A 26525-nucleotide genomic window follows, 5' to 3' on the forward strand; every position below is an offset into this window, starting at 1 on the left:
CAGCCTATTGTCTCACAGGCTGCAGATGCTAAGGGAGGGGGTTCAGACCCTAAGTCCTCCAAGGCTTCCTGAATGTCCTAAGACTTTGAAACTGAGGGGGGGGGGGATTAATATGAGAATGTTCTGCCAGGCTGGATTTACCAAACTACTTCACTGTTGCTTTACTTTTGACTTATTTGGTAATGTTTAGCAAAGACTAAAAGCGATACTGTCACAACAATCAAGATTAGTGTTAAACCACAGACCCCCCAAAATTAGCAATGCGGAGAGGACCTTCAGGATTTCTCTTGAGAAATCCTGCTGGAGTTTGGCTTGTCTTTACTCGGTTCTGAATCTGCTCCCAAAATGACACAAACTTCCTAACAGAAAAGTGTTGGTGACCGACAGAATAAACGATCTTTGCTTGTGAGAAAGAGAATTTAAAACGTGGGTGCTCATCCTGCGTCCTCCGTTCTGGCTGCCAATGCAAATGAGTCAGAGGGCTTGCTTCAGACACAGAACTAATTGTGTAACTCCGCAACGGAAAGTGCCATTGGAGAGAACATGATGACCTCACAGCCGAAAAAAACTATTTAAAAGATGTGGAAACCAGATGTTTCAGCCGCATTCCAGCCGCTGCTCCGAGAGTTTTTCGTGGCCAGTCCCCCCGCCCCCCGACACTGTAAACGGCTCTGCAACTGGAGGCATGGTCGTCCTCGTTTGCTTATGGGTCTTGCTGTGGGAACAGGCTCACGGATGGGGATTCAAGAACGGAGTCTTTCATAACTCCATATGGCTTGGTAAGAAACTTCCCTCACGAGCTTCTTGTTGGGAGTATCGATCCTTTGACATCACAGGGGACTGAAGGAGTGAAATTTTCTAGCATGCTCAAAGCTAGGGTTTCCACAGAAAATGCTTTGAAAAGGGAGACACTGCCCTGCCGTGCCATCAAACAAAGAAATTTTGCTTTTAAATTTTAAGGCTATTCATTTACTCGATGCATTGTTTAACAAAAAACAGAAGTTAAGATGTGTCCTTGTAAAAATGCATTTTAAGATTTTCAAAGCAGATACGGTAGCTCACTGCTGAGTTTTTCTTTTTGTTGTTGTTGTTGTTTTGTTTTGTTTTGTTTTGGTGAGTATTTCTTTACCAAACTAAAACAGGGGTATACTATTTCAGCTGCCTTTGCAGGTAAGATGCCTAACTCCACAGTAATTCTGAACTCCGTGTACTCTGAGCTGTAGGATACATCTTAACTTTTCTCAGCATCTTTCAACTATTTTAACAAAAAAAAAAAAAAAATGGATTGTGATGCAGGAAAGAAAATGGAAATGCTTTGTCCTTTCGAATGCTTCTCTTTGTCTTGTAAGTGCTTCCCTAGCCCTCTGGTTAAATGGGGGAAGCTCTTTTTGTTGTTCCCTTAAATGTAACGGTTGCCTTAGGCTAAACACGGAAGGTGAGCAATAGACCAATAACAATACTAGAGGCCTTACATTCAAGTTGGTGCTGCATTTTGTTCATTATTGTATTTAATAGAGAAAAAAAAAATTGTGATTGTTTTCTGGAAGGCAGGCAGTCATTCTTGCACAGAATAAAGAAGTAAAAAGAAAGCCAAATTAACCTAGATCTTGGTCTTATGCCTGCTAGGCAACACATGGTTGTGTGGACCATTTTTCCATTTCAGCAGGGTTCGCTTTGGTAGTAATTGCAACCAGGCGGATTTCATTAAAAAATCGCGATTTGAACTGCACAGCCTTGACGCGCCTCCTACTCCAGTGTGAGCCACAAAGTAGTTGTAGTGTGACCGCTTGTTCAAGACAGGCTCTGCAACTTGGGAGATGCGTGCATACAATCCACTGAGGAAATACATTTTGTCAGACCTGGGGAGATGCCATAAACCTAGTAAGAATTGAAGTCATATGAGGATATTTTGAAATGTCATAAAATTTTCCTGGGGGTGGGGAGGCAGCTGGAGAGATGGCTCAATGGTTAAGAACCCTGGCTCCTCTTCCAGAGGTCCTGAGTTCAATTCCCAGCAACCACACGGTGGCTCACAACCATCTATAATGGCATCTAGATCTGGTCCTCCCTTCTGGTGTGCAGACAGAACACTGTATCTGTAATAAATAAATATATCTTTTTAAAAAATTCTCCTGGAATTGAGTACTTTGAAATAATTGTTTTTGTAATGAATGTCTATGCTACAAAAACGCAAACCTGGAGAAAAAGCAGTCCTGCCCCAAAGGTGGAGAGAAGCAAGCCAAGCATTTCTTAAAGGCACACTGCAGGGGCTTGAGACCCAGTCAGATGCTGACAAAGTACTGAGCAGTCAGCCCAGCACAGACTGGTTACAGTTGGTTGGATCAATATAATATTAGTGACTGTTTAGGAAGAAGAGAGGGTTAGATTGGAAGGGAGGTACCCGGGAGCAGCTGTGAAGACTAGGACTTTGAACTCCGTGACTTCTAATCTCTTTAGGAGCAACTTAACAAGAAAGGAGCTGACAGACAGGAGATGTCAGGCAACATGGACCTTGATCATTTAAAACCGAGAGGACAATTATTTTTAGTCTTCATACTGAACCTGCAAAGGCGGAAAAGTTGCATACTATGAGCTCCTAATAGGGTGCAATAGCTATCATTTGTCCCATTTGCTGGGTAAGAAAACTAAAACTTAAGTAGTGATGCCTACAAGGTTACCTAACTCCTCCCAGAAGAAGCAGCAGGCACAAAAGCCTACAGCCCACACTTACTGTTTGCCAAAAGGAGGGGGAGGAAAAACCACTTTTTTTCAATTTTATAGGTTTTTTTTTTACAGACTTATTTATTATGTATATGGTGTTCTGCCTGCGTGTAACACCTGCACACAAGAAGAGTGCGTTAGATCACATCATAGATGGTTGTGAGCCACCATATGGCTGCTGAGAATTGAATTCAGGACCTTTAGAAGAGCAGCCAGTGCTCTTAACCTCTGAGCCATCTTTCAACCCCCACAATTTTATAAACTGAGGGGCAGAATAGGAAAATTACTCAGGAGACAGAGGCAGGAGGATCTCTGTGAGTTCAAGGCCAGCCTGGTCTACAAAGTGAGTCTGGGACATCCAAGGCTAAACAGAGGAACCCTGTCTCGAAAAAACAAAACAAATCAAAACAAAGATCAGAATAGGAAAATTAATAAAATACTGTTCATTTAGACACATGTATCTTTTAAAACTTAAGCATTCTGTTGTATTGTTTCATATTAATAGCTTAAAATCCTAAATCCAAAAATACTTTTAATTAACAAATAATACTTTAAACTGATAATGGTCCTGATTTTGTACTTGTATCAAAAAAAAATACATACATAAAATGTTTTGTTTATAGTTGTTCCTGAGCAGGATGGGGGGGGCAGGGGGAGAGGGGAGGCAATGCCTTTAATCCCAGTATTCAAGTAGCATGTGGATCTCTGTGAGTTCGAGGTCAACATGGCCTACATCGTGAGTTCCAGGCCAGCCAGAGCTAGAAAGTGGCATTGTCGGGGCTGGAGAGATGGCTCAGAGGTTAAGAGTACTGGCTCCTCTTCCAAATGGTCCTGAGTTCAATTCCCAGCAACCACATGGTGGCTCACAACCATCTATAATGTGATCTGATGCCCTCTTCTGCCGTGCAGATGTACATGCAGGCAGAGCACTGTATACATAATAATAAATAAATAAATCTTTAAAAAAAAAAAAAAGAAAGTGGGATTGTCTCAAAAAACAAAGAAACAAATAAAACAACTTCATATAGAATTGTCCTTCAGCAAGAAGTTCCATAATCACTGAGACTTAAGAGGCTGAAGAAGGACAATAGAGACGCCACAGGAAGCATAGGCTGCATAGTGAAATTATTTCATTAACGTCATTAATTAAATAGACAAATATGTACTCAAGAATCCTCAGCGCGTTTGCTCATAAGGCAAAATGAAACAGAAATACTTAACCAGTTGAAAGTAGGGTGCATGGAGTTTGTTATTTCAGTTATTATCTTATTATCCAGTCACATGTCACCAATTTTCCCTAGTTTTTGCTGGTTTCTTTGTTTTTAGTTACTGGTGTGACAGTTAGAAATTATTTTCTAAAACTCTTTGCTATCTTTGCCCCAAAAACGCACTGCAGGTGTGGAGTAAAATGTCAGGAGAGTCAGCTTGAGGAGGAGTTGGCATCCATTAAAATACTTGGTACAATTTTTCCCCATAATTTCTTTTTAACTCCACATTCTTGGAACACAGATAGAATTAAGAATTTTTAAATTAACAACAATATTTATAATAAACAGATTAAGCATGCATCCTTTTTCTCTACCAAAAGCTATAATATCTAAAATAAAGATACTTAGTTCAGTGTGGTGGCACACGTTCCTTTTTTAATTTTCATGTGCATTGCTAATTTACCTGTATGTATGTCTGCGTAAGGGTGTCAGATCCTCTGGAACTGGAGTTACAGGCAGTTGTGAGATGCCATGTGGGTGCTGGGTCCTCTGGAAGAGCAGCCAGTGCTCTTAACAATGGAGCCATCTCTCCAGCCCCAGTGGCACACGTTTTAATTTTCACACTTAAATAGCTGAGACAGGAGAATCGGCAAGTTCTAGGCCAGCCTGGGCTACATACCAAGACCCTATGTAAAAAAAGAAAACAAACAAACAGGCAAACAAACAATCCAGGGGAGGAGAGATGGCTTGTGGCTAAGAGCACTGGCTGCTGTTTCAGGGCATATGGATTCCATTCCCAGCACCCACATGGCAGCTCCCCACCATCTAAAACCCCAGTCCCAGCCGATTCAATGCCCTCCTCTGGACTCCTCAGGCACTAGGCAAAGCTGTGGGACACAGATATACGTGCAGAAAAAAAAAATACCCATGCACATAAACTTTAAAATTAATTTTTTAAAAGTATAAATCTATATTTTAGTTGCTCACTCACGCATGTCTAAGTTCTTTAAGGGGACAGAGCTTGACCCACAACACCTTGGCAAGTTCATCAAGCTACATGCTTAAAGAAATGAAACTGGAAATTAACGAGTGAAGCTTTGCCCCATGAAGGACATTTGGGCAATGGTCATGATCTCATGTTGTTAGTGTTTTCTGGTCCATAAGCACGGGGTGTAAGCTCAGTTGGTAGAGTGATTGCCTAGCATGCCAAAAAAAATTAAAAATACAAATAAAAAATCCTGGTTTGATTATCCGCACCAAAGAAAACCAAGTGTTACATGGCTGCCCTCCCAGCATTCAAGAGGTGAAGGCGGGCAGATCAGAATTCATAGTTTTCCTCAGCTGCATAGCTAATTAGAGGCCAGCCTGGCATGTGAGAACTCCCATCAAAATAAAAAAGCAAAAACATCAAACTGACTATTGACTTCTCTGAGCGATGGGCCTTTACCATATAATTTATGAGTCTAGAAAAAGCATGAACTAAAACCAGCCTTGTTTCCCATCAAACCGTGGCAGAGTCAGCTTTAGTTTGGGGGTGAAAAAAAATGGGTTGAATCGGGACAGGCTTCTGGATTTGTGTGCTGCTGTGTGCTGAGGCATTCTCTGGAATTCTCTGGAAACATCTCCACGGTGGCTGACTGGACAGATCAGTATACAAACTGATCTGTAATCCGGACTACTGGGTGGTACCCTTAGCACTGTTGGAGATAAACTTGTGACTATTGTCAGGGGGGAATCTCTCCACTTTGTCTCTATGGAAACGTCATTGCAGTCCCCCAAACAATTCACTGAACCGGTGACCCGCTGCAAGACAGGGTGTGTGTGGCTTGCCATCGCCTAAAGTGTGTTGGGAACAACATGTGAACAAACAAATCAGAAAAAGAAGTCAGAGGTGTGCCAGGGTTTTTTTTGGGTTTTTTTGGTTTTTTTTTCCGCTGCTGTGTTCTAATCTCTTTTCTTTGGTGTTCTCGCTTGCTGGGGATCTGTCAGATGTCTCCACTGTTTTTAATTATGTCATCTTGATCATTGCCTCAAATGGGCAAGCCCTCCTTTCCTTGTGAACTTCCACAATGAAGTCATCTTCACTGTTTTAGTTTGTCTTCTCTGGTTCTTTCATCTACTGCGTACCTATCTAAGCCGTTATGGCTCTTTTTAAAGCCAAAAGAGTACCAAAACTCAATTACCTGTGGTTAGTCTAGAAATATAATGTTGTATTAAAAACTTTCTTTCACGCTATCGGGGATGATCTACCGTCCAGTCTTCATATGTTGTAATTCCCCCTAAAATTTCCCCCTCAGTCTTCTTTCCCCCCAAAAGCTTTCTAACAATAAAAACTTAACTACCCTAGCAGCTGACCTAGAAATTTCTTTGGCAAGAACGTGTGTCTGATGTAATCTCCCTGATGAGGCGAAATGTCCTTTGTTCCACAAGAATGGATAATAGTGCACTGATGACATTTTGTAAATTCACAGAACAAGCAGCGGGCGTGTACCACAGAGAAGCTCGTGCTGGCAGGTACAAGCTCACGTATGCAGAAGCCAAGGCCGTGTGTGAATACGAAGGTGGCCGTCTCGCAACCTACAAGCAGCTAGAAGCAGCCAGAAAAATTGGTACTGATTTGATAATAGTTTTCATTCTTACTCATCTTTAGGAATTGCGGGGGAGTCCACCATTTCCTTATTAAGATTTTTCTCTCAAGCCTTTTGGGATCACTCTCTATGTTGTAAGGAAACCTTTGCTTTCTGGGGCTTCCCTCACTCCTTCTGCCTAGAGCCAGAAGTTTCTGGTAACAGCATCTCATGAGGGTTAGGCACCATCCAGTGAGAACTAAGAAAATAAAAGTCACGGCAGAGATACAGTGAGTTTGAGTAAGGCGCTGACATGAAATTACCCATCAGAATGAGCTTTGTTAAGAAAGAGAGCCTCTCTCCAGCACCAGGGGCTGCAGGGAGATGTGAGTGGGACTTGAAAAGTGGGAGATTAAGAGCACTGGCTGCTCTTCCAAAGGTCCTGAGTTCAATTCCCAGAAACCACATGGTAGCTCACAACTATCTATAACGAGATCCAGTGCCCTCTTCTGGTGTACAGGAGTACATGCAAGCAGAACACTGTGTAAATAATAAAAGTACATCTTTTAAAAAGAAAGGAAGAAAAGTGGGAGAACAACGTGGAGAAAGATGAGGCCTTGGTGGGGCACAGGGGCTTCCCTTTACCTTGAGAAGAGGCGGGACAGGGGCTTCCCTTTACCTTGAGAAGAGGCCAGGTCAGTGATGCACGCCTGCAATTCCAGCACTCAGGGAAGCAGAAGCAGGAGGATCTCTGTGAGTTTGAGGTCAGCCTGGTCTACAAAGAGTCCAGGACAGCCAAGGCTGTACAAAGAAACCCTGCCTCAGAAAACAAACAAACAAAGAAAAAGCCTGGAGAAGAGCTTCATTAAGAGAGCAAGCTTCAAGGAAGTGAGATAGCCACCATATACAGCTTGTTATGATTTAAGGAGCATTTCCTCTCAGATTTTTGTTTGTTTGTTTGTTTTCAAGAGTCCCACTATATAGTCCAGACTGGCTTTAAACTTGTGACTTTCCTGGTGCCTCTGCTTAACTTCGTGCCAGGACTACAGGCACATACCACCGTGCAATTGCACTGCTGGGCCATAGGATTAAATGCCGTGCCGTGAGGAGGGCCTTAAATGGCAGGAAAAAGAAACTAGGAAGATGATGATGATGCCAAGAGACCTCCCGAAAACTCCAGCAATTAACTGCTGCTATTATTTGCGTGTGCTCACAGCTGGTTGTCACAGGTGGTTGTCTTTTGTTTTTGTGTATTTTATTTGTTTGCTTGTTTGTTTTTAGACAGAATCCCATGTAGCCCACATTGGCCTCACATTCACTTGATAACTGAGGCTGGTGTTAAGGTACTTCTCCTTTCTTAGTCTCCCAAATCTTGGGGCTACAAATGTAGTCTCACTCTATAGCCCCAGCCTGAAACTTGATTGTAGACCAGGCTAGCCTTTAACTCACAGTTATCACTCTACCTCCCAAGTGCTGAGATTAAAGATATATACCTGTACATATTTAGATGCACTTTTTTTTTTCTGGCAGGGATTGAGTTTAGAGCATCATGCATATGAGGCAAAGGCTTTGCCACTGAGCCACAGCCCATCTCAGATGCAGTTCTGTAAGGAAGTGATTTTGAGTCCCAGTTGATTGGATGCACAGATGGATGGCTGAGGGTTTTTACCTCACGCAGTGTGCTCAGACAACTGCCCAAGGATCTGAAATTGAATGGTTCTCATACTCACTGTAGCACTTAATTCTAGTCTATCTGCATTTGTTTTTTGTTTTTTCAAATAGATTTCAACTAACCACTAGCTAGTAAATGTCAAAATTCAAATTTTATAGTCAGGCATGGTGGTGCTGCAGACCTGCAATCCTGGAAAAGGCAAGAGTGTTAGGAGTTTAAAGTCAGCCTTAGCCAACTCAGAGAAACCCTGTCTCCAAAAACCAAAAAAAATAAAAAATAAAAAAATAAAAAAATAAAACAGTTACTCTGAAGTATTAAAAAAAAAAAAAACCAGCCTTAGCTAAACGGAGAGTTTGAGGCCAGCCTGGGTTATATGAGATCATGTGTTAAGGAAAAAAAAAAAAAAGATAAGCCAGGCATGGTGGTACACACCTTTAATCCCAGCACTCAGGAGACAGAGGCAGGTGGATCTCTAAATTCTAGGACAGCCTGGTCTACAAATTGAGTTCCAGGACAGCCAGAGAAGCCCTGTCTCAAGAACAAAACAAAGCATAACAAAACAAAAAACAGGAAAGAAAAGATATGTTTCCTTTGCATTCAAACATTGGTTTGGTTTGATGTTTGGTTTCTTTTGTGGTGCTAGTGACTTAACCTAAGACCAAAGCTTGGCACTAGGTCTCACTGTGTAGCCCAGTCTGGACTCGAACTTAAAAATCCTTCTGCCTCAGCTTCTGGAGTACCACAACTTGCAGATGTTTTTCCCATTTTACACAAAGTGGGTGTGGCCACTGGAGAAACTTAACGATAAAAGCGGCTGTCTCTTCTTACCAGGTGACTCCCTAAACTTCCCTTCCTCTTGCAGGATTTCACGTCTGTGCGGCTGGCTGGATGGCCAAGGGCAGAGTTGGATACCCCATTGTGAAACCTGGGCCCAACTGTGGCTTTGGGAAAACGGGCATTATCGATTATGGGGTCCGGCTCAACAGGAGCGAGCGATGGGATGCCTACTGCTACAACCCACACGGTTTGTTCTTTAAGATGATAATTCTGTGTTTGCCAAAAGTAGCTACACAAGCAACAGCAGCAAAGCAGTTACCTACCAAGAGATTACTAAAGAGCAATGGCTTTTCCTTCTAAGGATGAGCAAGTGTAGTGATGATGATGATGATGATGATGATGGTGATGGTGATGGTGATGGTGATGGTGATGGTGATGATCGAATGATACCCACCACACATAGGTGCTCTCACGCTGTTCGAGGAACTGAATAATATTTCCTCCTTCATATTCTGAGTAAGAAGGGGAGTTATCCTTTGTTCCTGTTCTTTAAGGCATGACACGGACTCCAGAAGGCATGACAAAGTGTTATTTATTGTGTTACAGAGCCTTTCCGGCATTTGTAACACACCGGTGTGATGAAGTGTTGGATCTACCCTATATGAAATTCCATATCATGGTAGGAGAGTGACAGCAGCAGTCTAGGCTCCTCTCAGAGCATTGCTTAATTGTGCTAACCATCACAGAAGAGCCTTCCATGTCCATAAGCAACATAAAACACAAAATTAAGCGGATTCCAAGTAGACAGAATTTTGCTGAGCGCTGGACACTAACTACACTCATTCAAAACAAAGCACAAGGTGTTTATCTTAGGAGTATAACCAACCAATCACTTTGGCTCCTAGGTTTGTTTGTGTGGGTTTTAGTTTTGTCACTGCTATTGCTGTTTCTTGTTTTGTTGCTGTTGATTGTTTGTCTGTTGTGTTTTGTCTTTTGTTTTTTCAGATGGGGTCTCATTGTTCATCCTCAGCTGGCCTGAAACTCACTATGTAGCCAAGGCTAACCTTAAACTCACAGAGTCCTGGGATTAAATGTGTGGGCCACCATACCTGGCCCAAATTAATCTGTACACACCTCAAGCTTTTAGTCCTAGCCTGTACTATGCTACTGTTATTGTTAATCATTGCAGGAGTCTAGAGTGAAGCCAGGTACACTAGCATATGTCTTTAATACCAGCTGTTGGAAAGCAGAAGCAGGCAGATCTCTGAATTTGAGGCTAGCCTGGTCTATGTAGTGAGCCCCAGGCCATCCAAAGCTAAATATTGAGACCCTGCCTCCAAAACAAACAACAAAGCCAAAGTAAAGGGTAAGTGAAGCAGTGTGAATAAAAGGGGTCTCCCGGGGGTGGAGAGATGGCTCAGAGGTTAAGAACACTGTCTGTTCTTCCAAAGGTCCTGAGTTCAATTCCCACCAACCACATGGTGGATCACAACCACCTATAATGAGATCTGGTCCCCTCTACTGGCATGCAGGCACACACGGAGGCAGAATACCGTATAAATAATAAATTTTTTAAAAGGGAGGGGTCTCCCAGGACTCATTGTCCTCTGGTAAGAATGCCATATACATAAATCTTTATAAAGTGATGCCTTTTCTCGTGGCACCTAAGTGCTCATTCTAGGAGTATGTGCCCAGAATCCTGGGAGATTTGCTCTTTCCCAATTCTCAGGACCCTCAGCTTACTTTAGACTTAGCATGTTGATGATGGATGATGTGGTGAGCTTGAAGGACAGAGAGCTTCCTAAGTTGCTGCTAGGAAAACAGCTTGTCAAAATACACTGGGACAAAAAGACTAGTATCAGAAAAGTTAAGTAGTCTTTATAAGACCACCAAGTTAGCTGCGCATAGTGGTGCACTTGGCGGGGAAGAGGCAGGTGGATCTCTGTGAGTTTGAGGCCACCCTGGTCTACAAAGAGAGTTCCAGGGAAGCTAAGGCTATTACACAAAGAAACTCCAAGTTAGAAACACCCAGTTCGAGCTGATGGCAATAAGCTAGAATAGGGTCAATAATTTTGCAGAAGTATGGGGCTGGAGGGCTGGCTCAGAGCTTAAGAGCACTTGCTGCTCTTGCCAGGGACCATTTTTGATTCCCAGCATCTATGTGATTTTTTTTTTAAGATTTATTTATTGATTATTATGTATACTGTGCTCTGCCTGCATATGCACCTACAGGCCAGAAGAGGGCATCAGTTCGCACTATAGATGGCTGTGAGCCTCCATGTAGTTGATGGGAATCGAACTCAGGACCTCTTAACCACTAGCCATCTCTCCAGCGGCCCCGAAGTCCATTTCTTACTTCTGAGGACACCAGGAATGCTCATGAAAGTGTGCAAAACAGTTGCTCATTCAAGTTCAGAAATGATATGGAGTGACTTCACGTATGAATGTTTTGGTTTTTAAGACAGAGTTTCACTGCACAGCAAAGAATTGCCTTGAATTCTCTCTCTCTCTCTCTCTCTCTCCCTCCCTCCCTCCCTCCCTCCCTCTGTCACTCTTTTTTTTTTTTTGCCATTAGTTTATTTATTTAATCACTTTACAGTCTGTTTGAAGCTGCTTCCCTCCTCTCCTCCCAGTCCCTCCCTCACACCCCCTTCCGTCATTCCCCTCTCTCCTTCACTGAAAAGGGGAGGCCTCCACTGTGGGGTACCAACCCACCCTGGCACATCAACAGAACTGATTTTCTATTGTTGTTGATGATGATGTTGTTGTTTTTTGAGACAAATGCTTTCTACGTAGCCATGACTTACCTAGAATTTACTATGTAGAACCAGCTGGCCTCAATCTCACAGAAATCTGCCTCTTAAGTGCTGAGATTGGAGTCCCAGAAATGATGCTAAGAAACAAACAAATAAATAAATAACAGCCTGACATGGTTGCACACACTTGTAATCCTAGTGTTAGGGAGGCAGAGACAGGAGGAACCCTAGGGCCTAATGGCCATTCAGCCTAGCCTACTTGTTGAGTTCTAGGGCAAAGAGAGCCCCCTGTCTCAAAAAAAAAAAAAAAAAGCTCCTGGGAACAACACACAAAGTTGTCTTCTGGTCATATACCACACACACACACACACACACACACACACACACAGAGTCACATGATAGTTTGGGTTTTTTTCTTTCTTTCTTTCTTTCTTTCTTTCTTTCTTTCTTTTTTTCAAGATTTCGTCTCATTGTGTCTTTTTTGGCTGTCCGGGAACTATTTGTGTAAACCAGGCTGGCCTCACACTCACAGAGATTGACCTGCCTCTGCCTCCCAAGTGCTGGGAGTAAAGGCGTGTGCCACCACCAAACCAGGTAATAGGTTAGTTTTTTAGCTTCCACATTCAAGCAAGCTCTAGACACTTAACTCCCAGGGAATTTAAAATTAAGTTTTCCTCTAGGTCATCCTACAAATCATGAATCCTGACTTTCTTTGGGTTTAGTTTTTGGTTTTCATTTGTTTTTCTTAATACATGACCTGCTACAACCTATAAAATGAATGACTGGGGGTGGGGGAAAACCTGCTGCATTCTAGTATTCTAGAATGTATTCTAATGTAGCATTCTACATTCTAATGTAGCAGAGAGCACAGGTTTTGGGCTCGGGTTTCTTAGCAATAAGGCCTGTGTTTCCCACAAGTCAGACTTGGCTTGAAGCCCCAGCACGCAAAAGAGCAATTGAAACCAGATGTGACGTAGCACACCAGTAATGCTGACTCGGGAGGCAGATGGAAGGAGGAAGGCCACAAGTTCAAGGCTGTCCTCATCTAGCCACGGCGAGTTCCAGGACAGCTTGGGGAGAGGGAGAAAAAGAGGGCATAGGTTACAATTTATTTTAATTAAAGTGACTTTTGTAATGATCTCGCAAACAGAATCTAGAGGAACTAGTAGTCTAAGCAAATCCCTGAAGGCACAATGTGGCAACCTCTCGGTAAAATCCCCATCACCTTGATAAGACTGTTGGTAACATGAATGCATATCTGGAAAAATACACCAAAGTATATATAAAAGGTTTATACATTTTATGATTTAAAAAATTCAAAGCAAGGGGAAATATAAACAAACAAAATGTTGTTATTCTTGCTATTTTCACATTTAAAAATTCACAAGTAGTCCGTGCTCATTTTAGAAAACTTAGGAACTGGGCCTATAGCATGGGCTTCGTCACTAAGCCTAAGGACCTGAGTGCCATTCCTGTGAGGCACATGGTGGAAAGAAAGAATTGACTCCCAAAGTTAGTACACACAGAGAGAGACAGAGACACAGAGAGACAGAGACACAGAGAGACAGAGACAGAGAAAGACAGACAGACACACACACACACAAACACAGACACACACATACACGGGGCGGAGGCAGAGGGGATGGGGAGGAGCACAAGCAAATTTTTTTTTTTTTTTTTTTTTTTGGTTTTTCAAGACAGGGTTTCTCTGTGTAGCCTTGGCTGTCCTAGACTCACTCTGTAGTCCAGGCTGGCCTCGAACTCACAGCAATCTGCCTGCCTCTGCCTCCCTGCGTGCTGGGATTACAGGCATAAACCACCGTGCCCAGCTCACAAAATAAAATGTTTAAGCTTAAAGAAAACTTAGAAATTATTATCAGCTATAAGTATATACAATATCCTATGGATCATATATTGTCCTTTCTTTTGTATTTCATATAAAAATAATATGTAATGTCTAAGTGTACTTTCTTTTCCTATTTCAGCAAAGGAGTGTGGTGGTGTCTTTACGGATCCGAAGCGAATTTTTAAATCTCCAGGCTTCCCAAACGAATACGACGACAACCAGGTCTGCTACTGGCACATCCGGCTCAAGTACGGCCAGCGAATTCACCTGAGCTTTTTGGACTTTGACCTTGAACATGACCCAGGCTGTTTGGCTGACTATGTGGAAATCTATGACAGTTATGATGACATCCATGGCTTTGTAGGAAGGTAGGTAGTGGCGCCCCACACGTGATGCCTGGAGAACTCCCCGGTCTACATCTGATTGATGCTCCTTCAGTTTTCTCTCCGCTGTTCCTATGATGCTGGTCACTCCCAGTATTTCCACTGTCTCCAGCAGAAAACGACACGTTTTCCTTCTTCTTCTTCTTCTTCTTCTTCTTCTTCTTCTTCTTCTTCTTCTTCTTCTTCTTGTTCTTCTTCTTCTTCTCTCTTCCTCCTCCCCTTCCTCCTCTCCTTTTTTCTCTTCTTCCTTCTTTGTCAGGAGAGCTGGAAGTGCATGCTGGCCTTGAACTACTACTGATCCTTCTGCCTCCAAAATGCTGTCTCCAAAGTGCTGGGTGTGTAGGCATTCTGGGTGTATATGCATCACACCTGGCTTTCATATGACTTGCCAGCAAAGGATGTTCCTCAGCCAGCTGTATCTATGGTAATTATAAGAGCAGTGATAGGTACCTTTGATTGCTGAGTTATAAAGCCTCATTGTCTACTTATTCAAACCCTCTCGTGACTAAAGACACGGGTAAGGACATTTCTGTTAATGTTCAAGCCAGTCTCTCCCTCCCTCTAGTGAGCATTCTTTAGCCCAAGCTGTGTAACTGAGAATGACTTTGAAGCTGATTCTTCTGCCCCCAACTCCATGTTTAAAAATAGATAAATAAGTAAATAAATAAATAAATAAAAAGAAATTAAAATAGCAGGGCAGTGGTGGTGCACACCTTTAATCCTAGCATTCGGGAGACAGGCAGATCTCTGAGTTTGAGGCCACTCTGATCTACAGAGTAAGTTCCAGGACAGCTAGGGCTATACATAGAAACCAGCCTCAAAAAACAAAAATCAAATAACAATAACAACAACATAAACAAAGATTATGGGGCTGGAGAAATGGCTCAGAGGTTAAGAGCACTGGCTATTCTTCCAAAGGTCCTGAGTTCAATTCCCAGCAACCACATGGTGGCTCACAACCATCTATAATGAGATCTGATGCCCTCTTCTGGCGAGCTGGCACACATGCAGGTAGTATACTATATAAATAATAAATATATCAAAAACAAACAAACAAACAAACAAAGATTATACATTGCAGGCAGAAGCAAGCAGTTCTCTGGTCTACATAGTGAGTTCCAGGCTAGACAGGGATATAGAAGTAGTTAGAGAAAAATGAGCCATTATTTGTGGGGAATAAAACATTTTGTTATAAATGCAAGCCACATCAACAATTGGATATTTCTTCTTTGTGAGTGTGACCTCTCTTTCCTAAAAATTCCCTTTCAGGTACTGTGGTGATGAACTTCCAGAAGACATCATTAGCACAGGTAATCCACAAGTCACTGCAAAAATGTCATTTGCTTTTTCATGGCGCCCTCAGAGTTATTAGCATTCTTGCTTTAAAATCAAGAGAACAAAAACTAGAGACAGTTCAAACTGTTAGCTTGCGATAACGCTGGTTTTTATTAAGACTTTGGCCAACTCTGTGATCAAAACGGTGTGTGTGTGTGGACAGCTCTCACTGGCGGGCATCATGGCGGGCATCAGCTTGAATCTGCAAGTCTCTAGGAACTGCTGTTGGCACAGGGGTTCAAGTGGTAATAAGTGAGAAAGGGCTGGCACTAAGCTCAATGGCACAGTGCTTGTTTAGCACATACAGTGGTCCTAGGTTTAGGTCCCAGCACAGATGATAATGATGATGATGATGATGATTATGATCATGATGACGACAATGATGATGATGATCATGATGATGATCACCATCATCGGTAAAAATATTTATTGGCAAAAGGCAGAATGAATTACCAACTAGCTAAACACAGCACCCATCATAGTAAGCAATTGCTTAAAGTTGTTCCTTGTGATACTTTCAGCAGCCATTGCATAAAAAAGAGCAGTAAGTAGTGGTACATGTCTTGGACCCCAGCATTCGGGAGGCAGAAGCAGGCAGAGCTTTCTGAGTTTGAGGCCAGCCTGGTCTACAGAAGAGTTTCAAGACAGCTAAGGCTACACAGAGAAACCCTGTCTTGGGAAAAAACAGAACAGAAATAGAAAAACAAAACAAAACAGGAAAAGGGGAGTATTGAGATATACAGTGATTTAAAAGTTTCCTTTTTGGCAACCACAAAAAACTTGTAGTATGCTAATTTATGTAGTAAATCTCAAAAGACAAATCTCAAAAGGCTAGATGTAATAGGCAATGTTTGCTAAATCTCTCTCTCTCTCTCTCTCTCTCTCTCTCTCTCTCTCTCTCTCTCTCTCTCCCTCCCTCCCTCCCTCCCCCCCCCCGCCTCTCTCTCTCTCTCTCTCTCTCTCTCTCTCTCTCTCTCTCTCTCTCACACACACACACACACACACACACACACACACACACACACTGCTATTTTGTATGCTTACATCCTAAGAAGTAACGCCCTTCAGACCTGCCTTCTTAGTAACACAAATTGATCGCCATAGGCAATGCTAGTCTTTAACTTATCCTCAACTGCTTTTTTTTTCCTTTTTTTTTTTTTTTTTAAGCTAAAACCTTCATTTTCTCACATAGCTCTGTTTTCCTTCTCTTTCCAGCACCAGTCCTTGGCACTCTGAGAACTTCTGTTTTCTCTCCAAGTCATAAAATTATCACAATGCTTCACCCCAAAGAACAGCAGTGCTCCAGCCAAGGCAGCGCTAAGTCCTTTCCCTGCCCCCCACTTCCTGCCTTGCTGCACCCTCCGTTCTGAGGTGTCATTTTTACAAGCTGTGATGCTCTCTATGCTTGAACTATTACTATTAGAAGCTTATTAATTTGCTATTGTTACAATCCAGCCAAGAAGAGAAATCCACTATAAGCCTCCTATTTCTCTTTTCTGAAGAGCATATTTCTATGTTGACAGAAAATCTGAATGGGGTTGGCTTTAGATCTTTACAAGGGAGTTAGGGCCTGAAATTTTTCCTTAAAGAGCCCACAGCAGAGCTGGGTGTGGAAGCAGAGGCAGGAGGATCATCCATGAATTTAAGGCTAGCCTAGGCTACATAACGGGTTTCAGGTCTACCTAGTGAGAATCTGTCTCAAGTACAATAAAAAGCATTAGTAGGAAAAAAGTCTTAAAGCTAACGTATTCCTGGTTTGTCCTGAACAGCTAACATACAGTGAGAATAATCCACCCAGCACAGCACTACAGTCTTTAGAATATGTTATCTCTAACAGCTCTTTATTAGATTATTTGTGTTTTATGTATATGATTTTTGTATGTTAAATACTATTTTCTCTTGTTTTTACCTGCTCTTTAGATTGTCACATATCACCTATAAATTTTGAAATAGAATCCCAACTGAGATTGACCTGAAATTCTTTCTTTTTTAAATTTCTTCTTTTTCTGAAGATGTATTTATTTTCATTTTATGTGCATTGGTGTTTTGCCTGCATGCATGACTGTGAAATTGCTGGATCCCCTGGAATTGGAATTACAGACAATTGAGAGCTGTATGTGGGTGCTGGAAACTAAGTCCGGGTCCTCTGGAAGAGCAGCCAATACTCTTCTTAACCACTGAGCCATCTCTCCAGCCCCCTGGCTTTAAATTCTATGTAGCCGAAGCTAGTCTCAAAACAAAATCTTAATCCTCCGGTCTCAGTCCACACCCAGCTAACCAGGGTTCCTTTAACAGTACAAATACCAAAAAAAAAAAAAAAAAAAAAAAAAATTTTTTGAATCCAGTAATATCTCCCAGTGTCAGAAAAATGTACAGTGACAACTGGAAAACGTAATCTGAAGTCAGGCTGCCTGAGCTCAAGGTAGCCTCAGCCATTAAACACCAGCTCTGTGGCTTTGGAGAAGATCACCAAGTCTCCTGACTCAGAGTCATGCCTGTAGTGATATGTTATATATATATATACACACATATGTGTTTGTGTATATATGTATATGTATTTATATTTGTTTTTTAATTGACTTATGGCTGAGGATCTAAGTTAAGAAAGGCTCTCTAGGCTACTAGGATGGCTCAGAGGTTAAGAGCACTTGTTGCTCTTACAGAGCCCCAGATCCAGTTGCCAGCACTCACATGGTGATTTACAAACATCTCTAACTTCAGTTCCGGGGGCTCTGATGCCCTCTTCTGACTTTGGAGGGTACCAGGCATTCATGTGGTGCACACATACACATATGTGCAGACAAAACACTCAGGCACATAAAATAACGTAAGTAAATATAAACGCAAAATAATAATTTTTAAAAGATGGCCCAGCGGGGGCAGGAGACATGGCTCAGAGGTTAAGAGCACTGACTGCTCCTCTAGAGGTCCTGAGTTTAATTCCCAGCAACCACATGGTGGCTCACAACCATCTATAATGTGATCTGACACCCTTTTCTGGCCTGCAGGTGTACATGCAGGCAAAACACTATATACATAATAAGTAAATAAATTTTTTAAAAAAAAAATGGCTCAGCAGGTAAAAGTGGAAGGGAAGATCCACCTCCACAAAGCTGTCTTCTGACCTTACATGCACACTATGGCAAGCTGTCAAATGCACAAACATCAAAAACACAGCCATGCATGCAATATTGTTCTGTTAAATCTTTCCCCTTGAAATATTCCTATATGTTATTTCAACATTTTCTGGTCATCATGTTAAGGTGCATTTTAAGTCTGCTAGAAGAAGTAGGCCTGGAAAAAAAAAAAAAAAAGAAGTAGGCCTGTAGGTTTATTTCTTGGCTTTCTTTTCTTTTTCTTTTGTTTTATATTAGTTTATTGATTTTATTTTACTTTTTTGTGACAGACTCTCTTTCTTACTACGTAGTGCTAGCTGGCCTGGAAATCACTATATAGACCAGGCTAGCCTCAAACTCACAGACTGGTAGAGGCATGTGCCACCACACCTGACCCTAAGTTTGCATCTTAATAATGCAAAGCTAATTGCTCCCCATCAGTTAATAAACAGCCTGTCCACACCTCATGGTCTTGAACTGCTGTCAAGTTCTTATAACTGTGGATCCATCCAGAAGGAGAATTGCTTCCTATTGCCTTGTGGTGCTAGGGATTAAATCCAGAGTCTCAACACTCTAGGAGAGTGCCCTATTTTACAAGTCCCTTGCTGGCTCCACTGAGCAGGGCCACTACAGACACGAAAACTTGAGAGTCCACATCAGGACAGTCTTGTTCACGTCTTCATGTCTTCATTTGTGAGTCAATAAGTCATTGGATTGTCAGACAAATCAAGCGGGAGTAACCTCTTTGTTCTTTTGTGTGCTTCCCCACACACAGGAAATGTCATGACCTTGAAGTTTCTGAGTGATGCATCCGTCACAGCCGGAGGTTTCCAGATTAAATATGTCACAGTGGATCCTGTAGCCAAATCCAGTCAAGCCAAAAACACAACTACTACTGGAAATAAAAAGTCCTTAGCTGGAAGGTTTAGCCATCTATAAACAATTTTTTTTAAAAGATCTTCAAAACCTACAATATTTATGTTTGTAGCTCTTGGATCTCCTTTGTTCTCACTTTTGTATTTTTATTATTAACATATATTTATTATTTTTCTAAATGTGAAAGCAATACATAATTGTGGGGGCAGTTGAAAAATATGGAAAACTTCAAATGAGGAAAAGAACCCTACATAGAAATAACTAGTGTTAAGATTTTTCAATATTTGTCTTTCATTTGTTTTTCTACTTGTAGTATATGTATATATGTAACTATATGTATTTGAATTTGAATTTTGGCATTATGCATTATGTATAGTTTTTTAAGATGATATTTTTAACCTTAACATTTATAGCTCAAGCTTTTCCTAAGATCACTGAGTTTTCTACAGAACAGGACTTTGAGTAGCTGTAAATATCCCCTTGTATGATTGTTCAATCTTTATTTAAGCCCAATCTACACTTGGATTTTAGGTTGTTTTCATAAATATTGCTGTAATAAATACCCTTGAACATAAATATTTTGCAGTTCTTTAATTTTAGTGGGACATGAGCCTAGATGAAGAAACATGAATCAGAGGCTGATTAAAATAGAATTTTTTTTTTTATGATCACCTACAATTCACAGAGATCCACCTGCCTCTGCCTCCCTGAATACTGGGATTAAAGGCATGTGTCACCATGTCCTGGCTGTCCTCGAACTCAATCTGAGACCAGAGATCTCACAGAGATCTACTTGCCTCTACTTCCCAAGTGCTGGGTGTGTGCCACCACTGCCACTCCTTTTTTTTTTTTTCCTTTTTCTTTTTTCTCTGAAACAGGTTTTGTGTGTGTGTGTGTGTGTGTGTGTGTGTAGCCCTGGCTGTCCTGGAATCACTCTCTAGAGCAGGCTGGCCTCAAACTCACAGAGATCCATCACTGCCTCCTGTGTGCTGGGATTAAAGGTGTGCGCCACAATGCCCAGCTTGCCACTTTTTAAAGAGTTTATTTATTGAATGTGTTTTGTGTGTGTGTGAGAGAGAAACAGAGACAGAGAGACAGAGAGATTGAATGTGTTTTATGTATGTGTGTGATTTATTGAGTGTGATATGTGTGTGTGAGAGAGAGATTTATTGAGTGTAGTGGGTGTGTGTTTTATTGAATATGTTTTGTATATGTGAATTATTGAGTGTGATGTGTGTGTGTGTGTGATGTGTAGTCCATGTGTGTGTATGACTTACTGAGTGTGGTGTGTGTAGTGTGTGTGTGATTTATTCAGTGTCTTTTATGTGCATATATCTACATATAGACACATACATAATTCAAAATAATAAATGTTTTTTAAAGAGATTAGGAGCTGGATTGTGGTTCAATGGATAAGAGCACTGGCTGGTCTTCCAAAGGACCTGGGTTCAGTTCCCAACACCCACACGGCAGCTCACAATCATCTGCAACTCCAGTTCCAGAAGATCTGATGTCCTCCTCTGGCCTCTGAGGGTATCAGGCACACACAGGGTGCACAGACACCTGCAGGGATTAAAGACAAACAAAAAACACATAAATGAAACAGAAGCTGGGCATGGTGTTGCACATGTTTAATCCCAAACACTTGGGAGGTAGAGGCAGGTGGGGCAGGAAGATTTCTGAGTTTGAGGCCAGCCTGGCCTACAGAGCAATGTCCAGAACAGCCAGGGCTACACAGAGAAACCCGGTCTCAAAAAGTCCAACCAACCAACCAAGCCAGAGTACAAATAACAACAGAAGAACAATAAATTTTAAAAACAACAATCTTAAAAAGGAAAGAGATGAGGGCTGGAGAGATGGCTAAGTGGTTAAGAGCACCGTCTGCTCTTCCAGAGATCCTGAGTTCAATTCCCAGCACCCACAATATGGCTCACAACCATCTATAATGTGATCTGATGTCCTCTTCAGCAGATAAAGCACTCATATACAATAAATGAAATAAATACATCTTTTTTTAAAAAGGAAAGAGACCATAACTCTTGTTTTAGCATGCACATGATATACAAACATACATGGGAACAAAATACTGATACATATAAAATAAAATAAAATTTTTAAAAAATTTAGAGAGGGCTATGGAGATTGGTCAGTAGTTAAGAGGACCCAGGTTCAATTCTTAGCATCCACATGGCAGTTCACAACTGTCCATCACTCCAGTTCCAAGATGTACCTGTTACACAGATGTACATGTGAGCAAAACACTCATACACACAAACTAAACTAAATAAATCTACAGTTTTAAAGCTGGATGTGGTTGTGCATTCCAGTACTCTGTGGGCAGAGAAGCAAAGAATCCTTGTGAGTCTCAGGCCAGCCTGGTTAACATAATATAATATATATATATATATATATATATATATATATATATATATATATATATATATATATGCTTTTTTAGAGAGGGAGTTGACGTTAAAAACCCAGAAAGATTTTTATAGGACTTGTGACAGGACATGAGTGAAGACTGAAGTAATCTTGGGCTTGGTCTTTTCAACTGAACTTCCGCAGAGCCAGTTAGTGGCCAGGACACCCTTTGGGAAACCTTTGTGCCCCATTGGTTGATTGTGTGTTACTTGGCTAATCACAGAAGCAGCTGTGAGTCACAGTTCCTTTCTTGTACTCTCTCCCAGCTTGCTTGACTTGTTTTGTGTAGGCTTTTGATTAACTTCGCTTTCTCAGTCCCAGGCTACCATAACCAGTTTATCATCTACGCCTTTAGTGTTAACTATTCTCTCCCATGCTCCCTCTTCCACCCTGCCCTTCCATTTCCCACTGTATTTACCCTCCTTCTCCCACTATTCTCCTCCCCCCTTTTGATACCACTGGCATCCCATACCCCTTAGGAGTGCCAACATTCTATACCCCTTCTCTTGGATTTCACACCCCCCCTACTGTCCATGGCCCCTTATTAATATATAGCTGGTTGACATTCCATACCTTTATATTACCAACATACTATACCTCTTCCCTTGAAGGTTCCCCACCCCAGCACATGGCCCCTTACTGCTGTACTGCCTTCTATGGGTATTTCAGTTTATTTTTGTTTTTGTTTCTGTTTTTTTTCTAAAGATTTACTTATTACTTATACAGTATTCTGCCCATACACATGTGCCTGCCCACCACAAGAAGGCACCAGATCTCATTACAGGTGGTTGTGAGCCACCATGTGGTTGCTGGGAATCGAACTCAAGACCTTCGGAAGAACAGATGGTGCTCTTAACCTCTGAGCCATCTCTCCAGCCCGGGTATTTCAGTTTAAATGCACATATTCAAAGATATAAAGCTAATGTCAACATATAAGAGAGAACATGTGGAATTTGTCCTTCTGGGAATGGTTACTTCACTTAAAGTGATTATTTCCAAATCCATCCATTTACTTGTGAATTTAATAGTTTTTTATTTTCTCCACAAGTTCTGATCATTTATTTATTATTCTGAAAGAACTATTATTATTTTTCTTCTTACTGGACTTAGAAATAGAAGCTCTCAGCGAGGACAGCCTCTATCTCTACCTCTATCTCCTGGTGTTTTTCCTTGACTCCCTTCATTCTCTTGGCCACAAGTTCAGCAAATTCTGCACCCTCGCTCTGGCTTTTTTTAGTTCTTTGTTTTTCTTTTTTTTCTTTCTTTCTTTCTTTCTTTCTTTCTTTCTTTTTTTTTTTTTTTTTTTTTTTTTTTTTGAGACAGGGTTTCTCTGTGCAGCCTTGACTGTCCTGGACTCACTTTGTAGACCAGGCTGGCCTCGAACTCATTGGCATCCACCTGCCTCTGCCTCCCGAGTGCTGAGAGTTCTTTGTTTCTTCAGAGCAATATTTGGGCGTTTGTGCTGCAGGACACATTGGATAGCAAGATACTGAATTTGGCAGGGGGCGGGAGTGGGGGCGGACATTTGGTCCTAAGCTTCTTACCTTCTTTGTTTAAGTGTTTCCCCGATAACATGCTCTTGGACATCATCTTTAGAGATATGGAGAAGCTTTTTAATTCTGCTAGCTCTTTGGGGACTCAGCCACAGAGGCAGAGTAGCATCTGTCAGTATTGTAGTACTCTTCTCCCCTTTTGTACAGTAACCAAGTACCAAACCCTCAGATTGGCATTCACATCATCCAATAGACGAGTGATTCCTCTTGGTCTATACCAAGAATGTCTTTTACTCAACAGCAGGCTCACTCTACTATGGGTTAAGACATCTTGCTTTGGGAAAGACCTTGCTTATTGTCCCCACCACTGATTCAGACCATATAACCTTTTCACTCTTCACCCAGAGCAACAGCAGCTTCTTTGATGGCCATGCACTCAGATGGCAGCTGGGAAGAAGGTGCCCAACTTCACCTTGACACAACCAGTTGCCTAGAAGGTGTCACAAAAGAGTGCTTTTCTTTATAGCTGAATCTAATCCTCCCTCCCTCTCTCTGTCTCTAAGATGTGGGTCTCACAATGTACCCTTGCTTTTATATTATATATAAAATTGTAACATAAATATCCGATATACAGAGATTTATTGGGAAAGACACAAAAGGATGGCTGCCTCTGCTCAGGTGAAGATACAAAACAACAATAACAACAACAACAAACTGAGCAGGAGGCAGGACAGAGCTTTCCAGGATGGTCTGGGATTAGTGGGATTTTATGTCCTGATTTGGGGGCAAACTGAGGGATTGGTGGGATTTTGTAGCCTGATCTTGCCTGCCCTCCCCTCCCCATCAGATAGAGCTTGGCTACCTGCATCAGGAGGAGCTGGAAATGGCCAATATGGCCTTTAGAGTAGTCTGGGGACAGGACCTGACCACTCATGCCTGGAGGGGCTTACGTTCCTGCTGCTGAGTAAAAAAAAAAAATCTAGAGCAGTGGTTCTCAATTCAATCATCCTAACACTTCGACCCTTTAATATAGTTTTTCTTTTCTTTCTTTTTTCTTTTTCTTCCCCCCACACCGTGTGTGTGTGTGTGTGTGTGTGTGTGTGTGTGTGTGTGTGTGTGTGTGTATGTGTGTGTGTGTGTGTGTGTGGTTTTTGGATACAGGGTTTCTCTGTGTAGCCTTGGCTGTCCTAGACTTTGTAGACCCGGCTGGCCTTGAACTCACAGTGATCCCCCTGCCTCTGCCTCCCAAGGGCTGGGATTAAAGGTGTGCACCACCATGCCTAGCTTAATATAGTTTTTCATGTTGTGGTGACCTCTAACCGTAAAAGTATTTTGTTTCTATTTCATAACTGTAATTTTGCAACTGTTATAAATTGTAACATAAATATCTGATATACAGGGTATCTGATATGTGACCCCCAATGGGATTGCAAGCTACATATTGAAAACTGCTGGTCTAAACCGGGTGTGGTGACACACGCCTTTAATCTCAGCACTGAGGATGCAGAGGCAGGCAGACCAGGACAGCCAAGGCTATAAAGAGAGACCCTGTCTAAAAAAACAAGCAAACAACAACAACAACAACAAATAAAACAAAACAAAAAATAAAAATAAAACTGCTGGTCTAGAGAGTAGGAGGACAGAAGCAGAAATGACAACACTTAAGTGGCTCTAAGAAGAATGGTACTCATGCTTGAAGGCACATTGTGGGGACTTTAGACTTTTCTTGAATACAGTAATGTTTTCTTTCCTTTAAGTCATTATTTCTATGTCCACTTTCTTTTTTCTCTTTCTCTTTCTTTCTCTCTTTCTTCTTTTCTTAAGTTCCTTTTTCTACCCCTTGATTCCTGGACCCGTAGATCCTGGCTATGGCAGAAATTGTACCATATATTGGACACTGATTAAAAGTATACACCACCTTCTGGAGAACCCTGTCTCAACTGTCCAGGTTCTGCTACCCAATTAGAACTGAAACTGTGTCTTCAAAAGGCTGTTCCATCGTTCTGTCAGGCCAGCTGTTTCAGGATGGTGGGGAACATGGTAAGACCCGTGTTTTCCATGACTGTGGGCCTACTATTGCTGTCTGTGAAATGAGTTCTCTCTCGGTCAGAAGCGAATTGTATGGACCACCACGATGGGGATAAGGCATTCTATAAGTCCACAAATGGTAGTTTTGGCAGAAGCGTTACATGCAGGGAAGGCAAATTTATAACCAGAATATATCTACTCCAGTAGGAATAAAGTATTGTCCTTTTGACAGAGGAAGTGACCCAATGTAATCAACCTGCCACCGGATCACCCTGAAGGGTAGTGCCGAATCTGGGGCTCCATGTTTGTGTCTGCTGCTGGCAGGTCTGGCATTTAGCAGCAGCTATAGCCAGGTCAGCTTCGGTGAGTGGAACTCTGTGGTGTTGAGTCCGTGCATGATGGCCATCTCAGCTACCATGGCCACTTTGTCCATGAGCCATCTGACAATGACAGGAGTGGCTTGGGAAAGAGGTTGACTGTTCACACATGAGTCATCTTATCTACTTGATTACTGACCTCCTTTTCAGCCGAAGCCATCTTTTGATGAGCATTTACATGGGACACAGGTGTCTTCACATCCTTTGCCCATTTGGAGAGATCTGTCCACATACATCTTCCCCAGATGTTCTCCCCCCCCCAAGACAGGGTTTCTCTGTGTAGCCTTGGCTGTCCTGGACTCTCTCTGTAGACCAAGCTGGCCTCAAACTCACAGAGATCCACCTGCCTCTGCCTCCTGAGTGGGATTAAAGGATGTGCCACCACTGCCTCATTCTCCAAGTATCTTTTTCACCAATTTTACAATAAGGTCTTTCAAAGTCCCTGACCATCCAGACAGCATGTTGGCTACATCACATGAATCAGTAAACAATTGCACATCTGGCACATGACCATGTGCACTGCCTGAAGTTCTGCCCACTGTGAAGATTTCCCTTCACCAGTATCTTCCAAGGTTGTCCCAGAAAGGTGTTGTAATACTGCAGCTGTCCATTTCTGGGTAGAGCCTGCATAATGTTCAGAGGCATCAGTAAACCAGACCCTAGTCTTCTCGTCATCAGTCAGCCCATTATAAGGCACATCCCATGAATCTATAGGTACATAGTTGGTAGGAGATAGCATCGGGTTTTGCTTTTCTAGATTTTAATTTTTTTATTTCCTATAGTGTGTGTGTGTGTGTGTGTGTGTGTGTGTGTGTGTGTGTGTGTGTGTGTGTTGAGGCAGGGTTTCTCTGTGTAACAACTCTAGCTGTCCTGGAACTCATTCACTCTGTAGACCAGGCTGGCCTCAAACTCAAACAGATCTGCCTGCCTCTGCCTCCCAAGTGCT

The 26525-nt window shown here is 42.0% G+C and overlaps 1 protein-coding gene across 1 annotated transcript; it reads left to right on the top strand.

The window, feature by feature from the left end:
* The first annotated feature begins 648 nt into the window (after positions 1–648).
* On the top strand, positions 649–19326 carry TNFAIP6 (TNF alpha induced protein 6). Its single transcript, XM_084799883.1, has 6 exons — positions 649–779; positions 6401–6538; positions 9031–9192; positions 13687–13915; positions 15200–15240; positions 19157–19326. The coding sequence occupies exons 1-6, from the start codon at positions 686–688 to the stop codon at positions 19318–19320; spliced, it is 828 nt and encodes a 275-aa protein (XP_084656009.1). The 5' UTR covers positions 649–685; the 3' UTR covers positions 19321–19326.
* Positions 19327–26525: the final 7199 nt, after the last annotated feature.

Source organism: Acomys minous (assembly GCF_964271855.1).
Source record: "Acomys minous genome assembly, chromosome: 10".
Classification (NCBI taxonomy): domain Eukaryota; kingdom Metazoa; phylum Chordata; class Mammalia; order Rodentia; family Muridae; genus Acomys; species Acomys minous.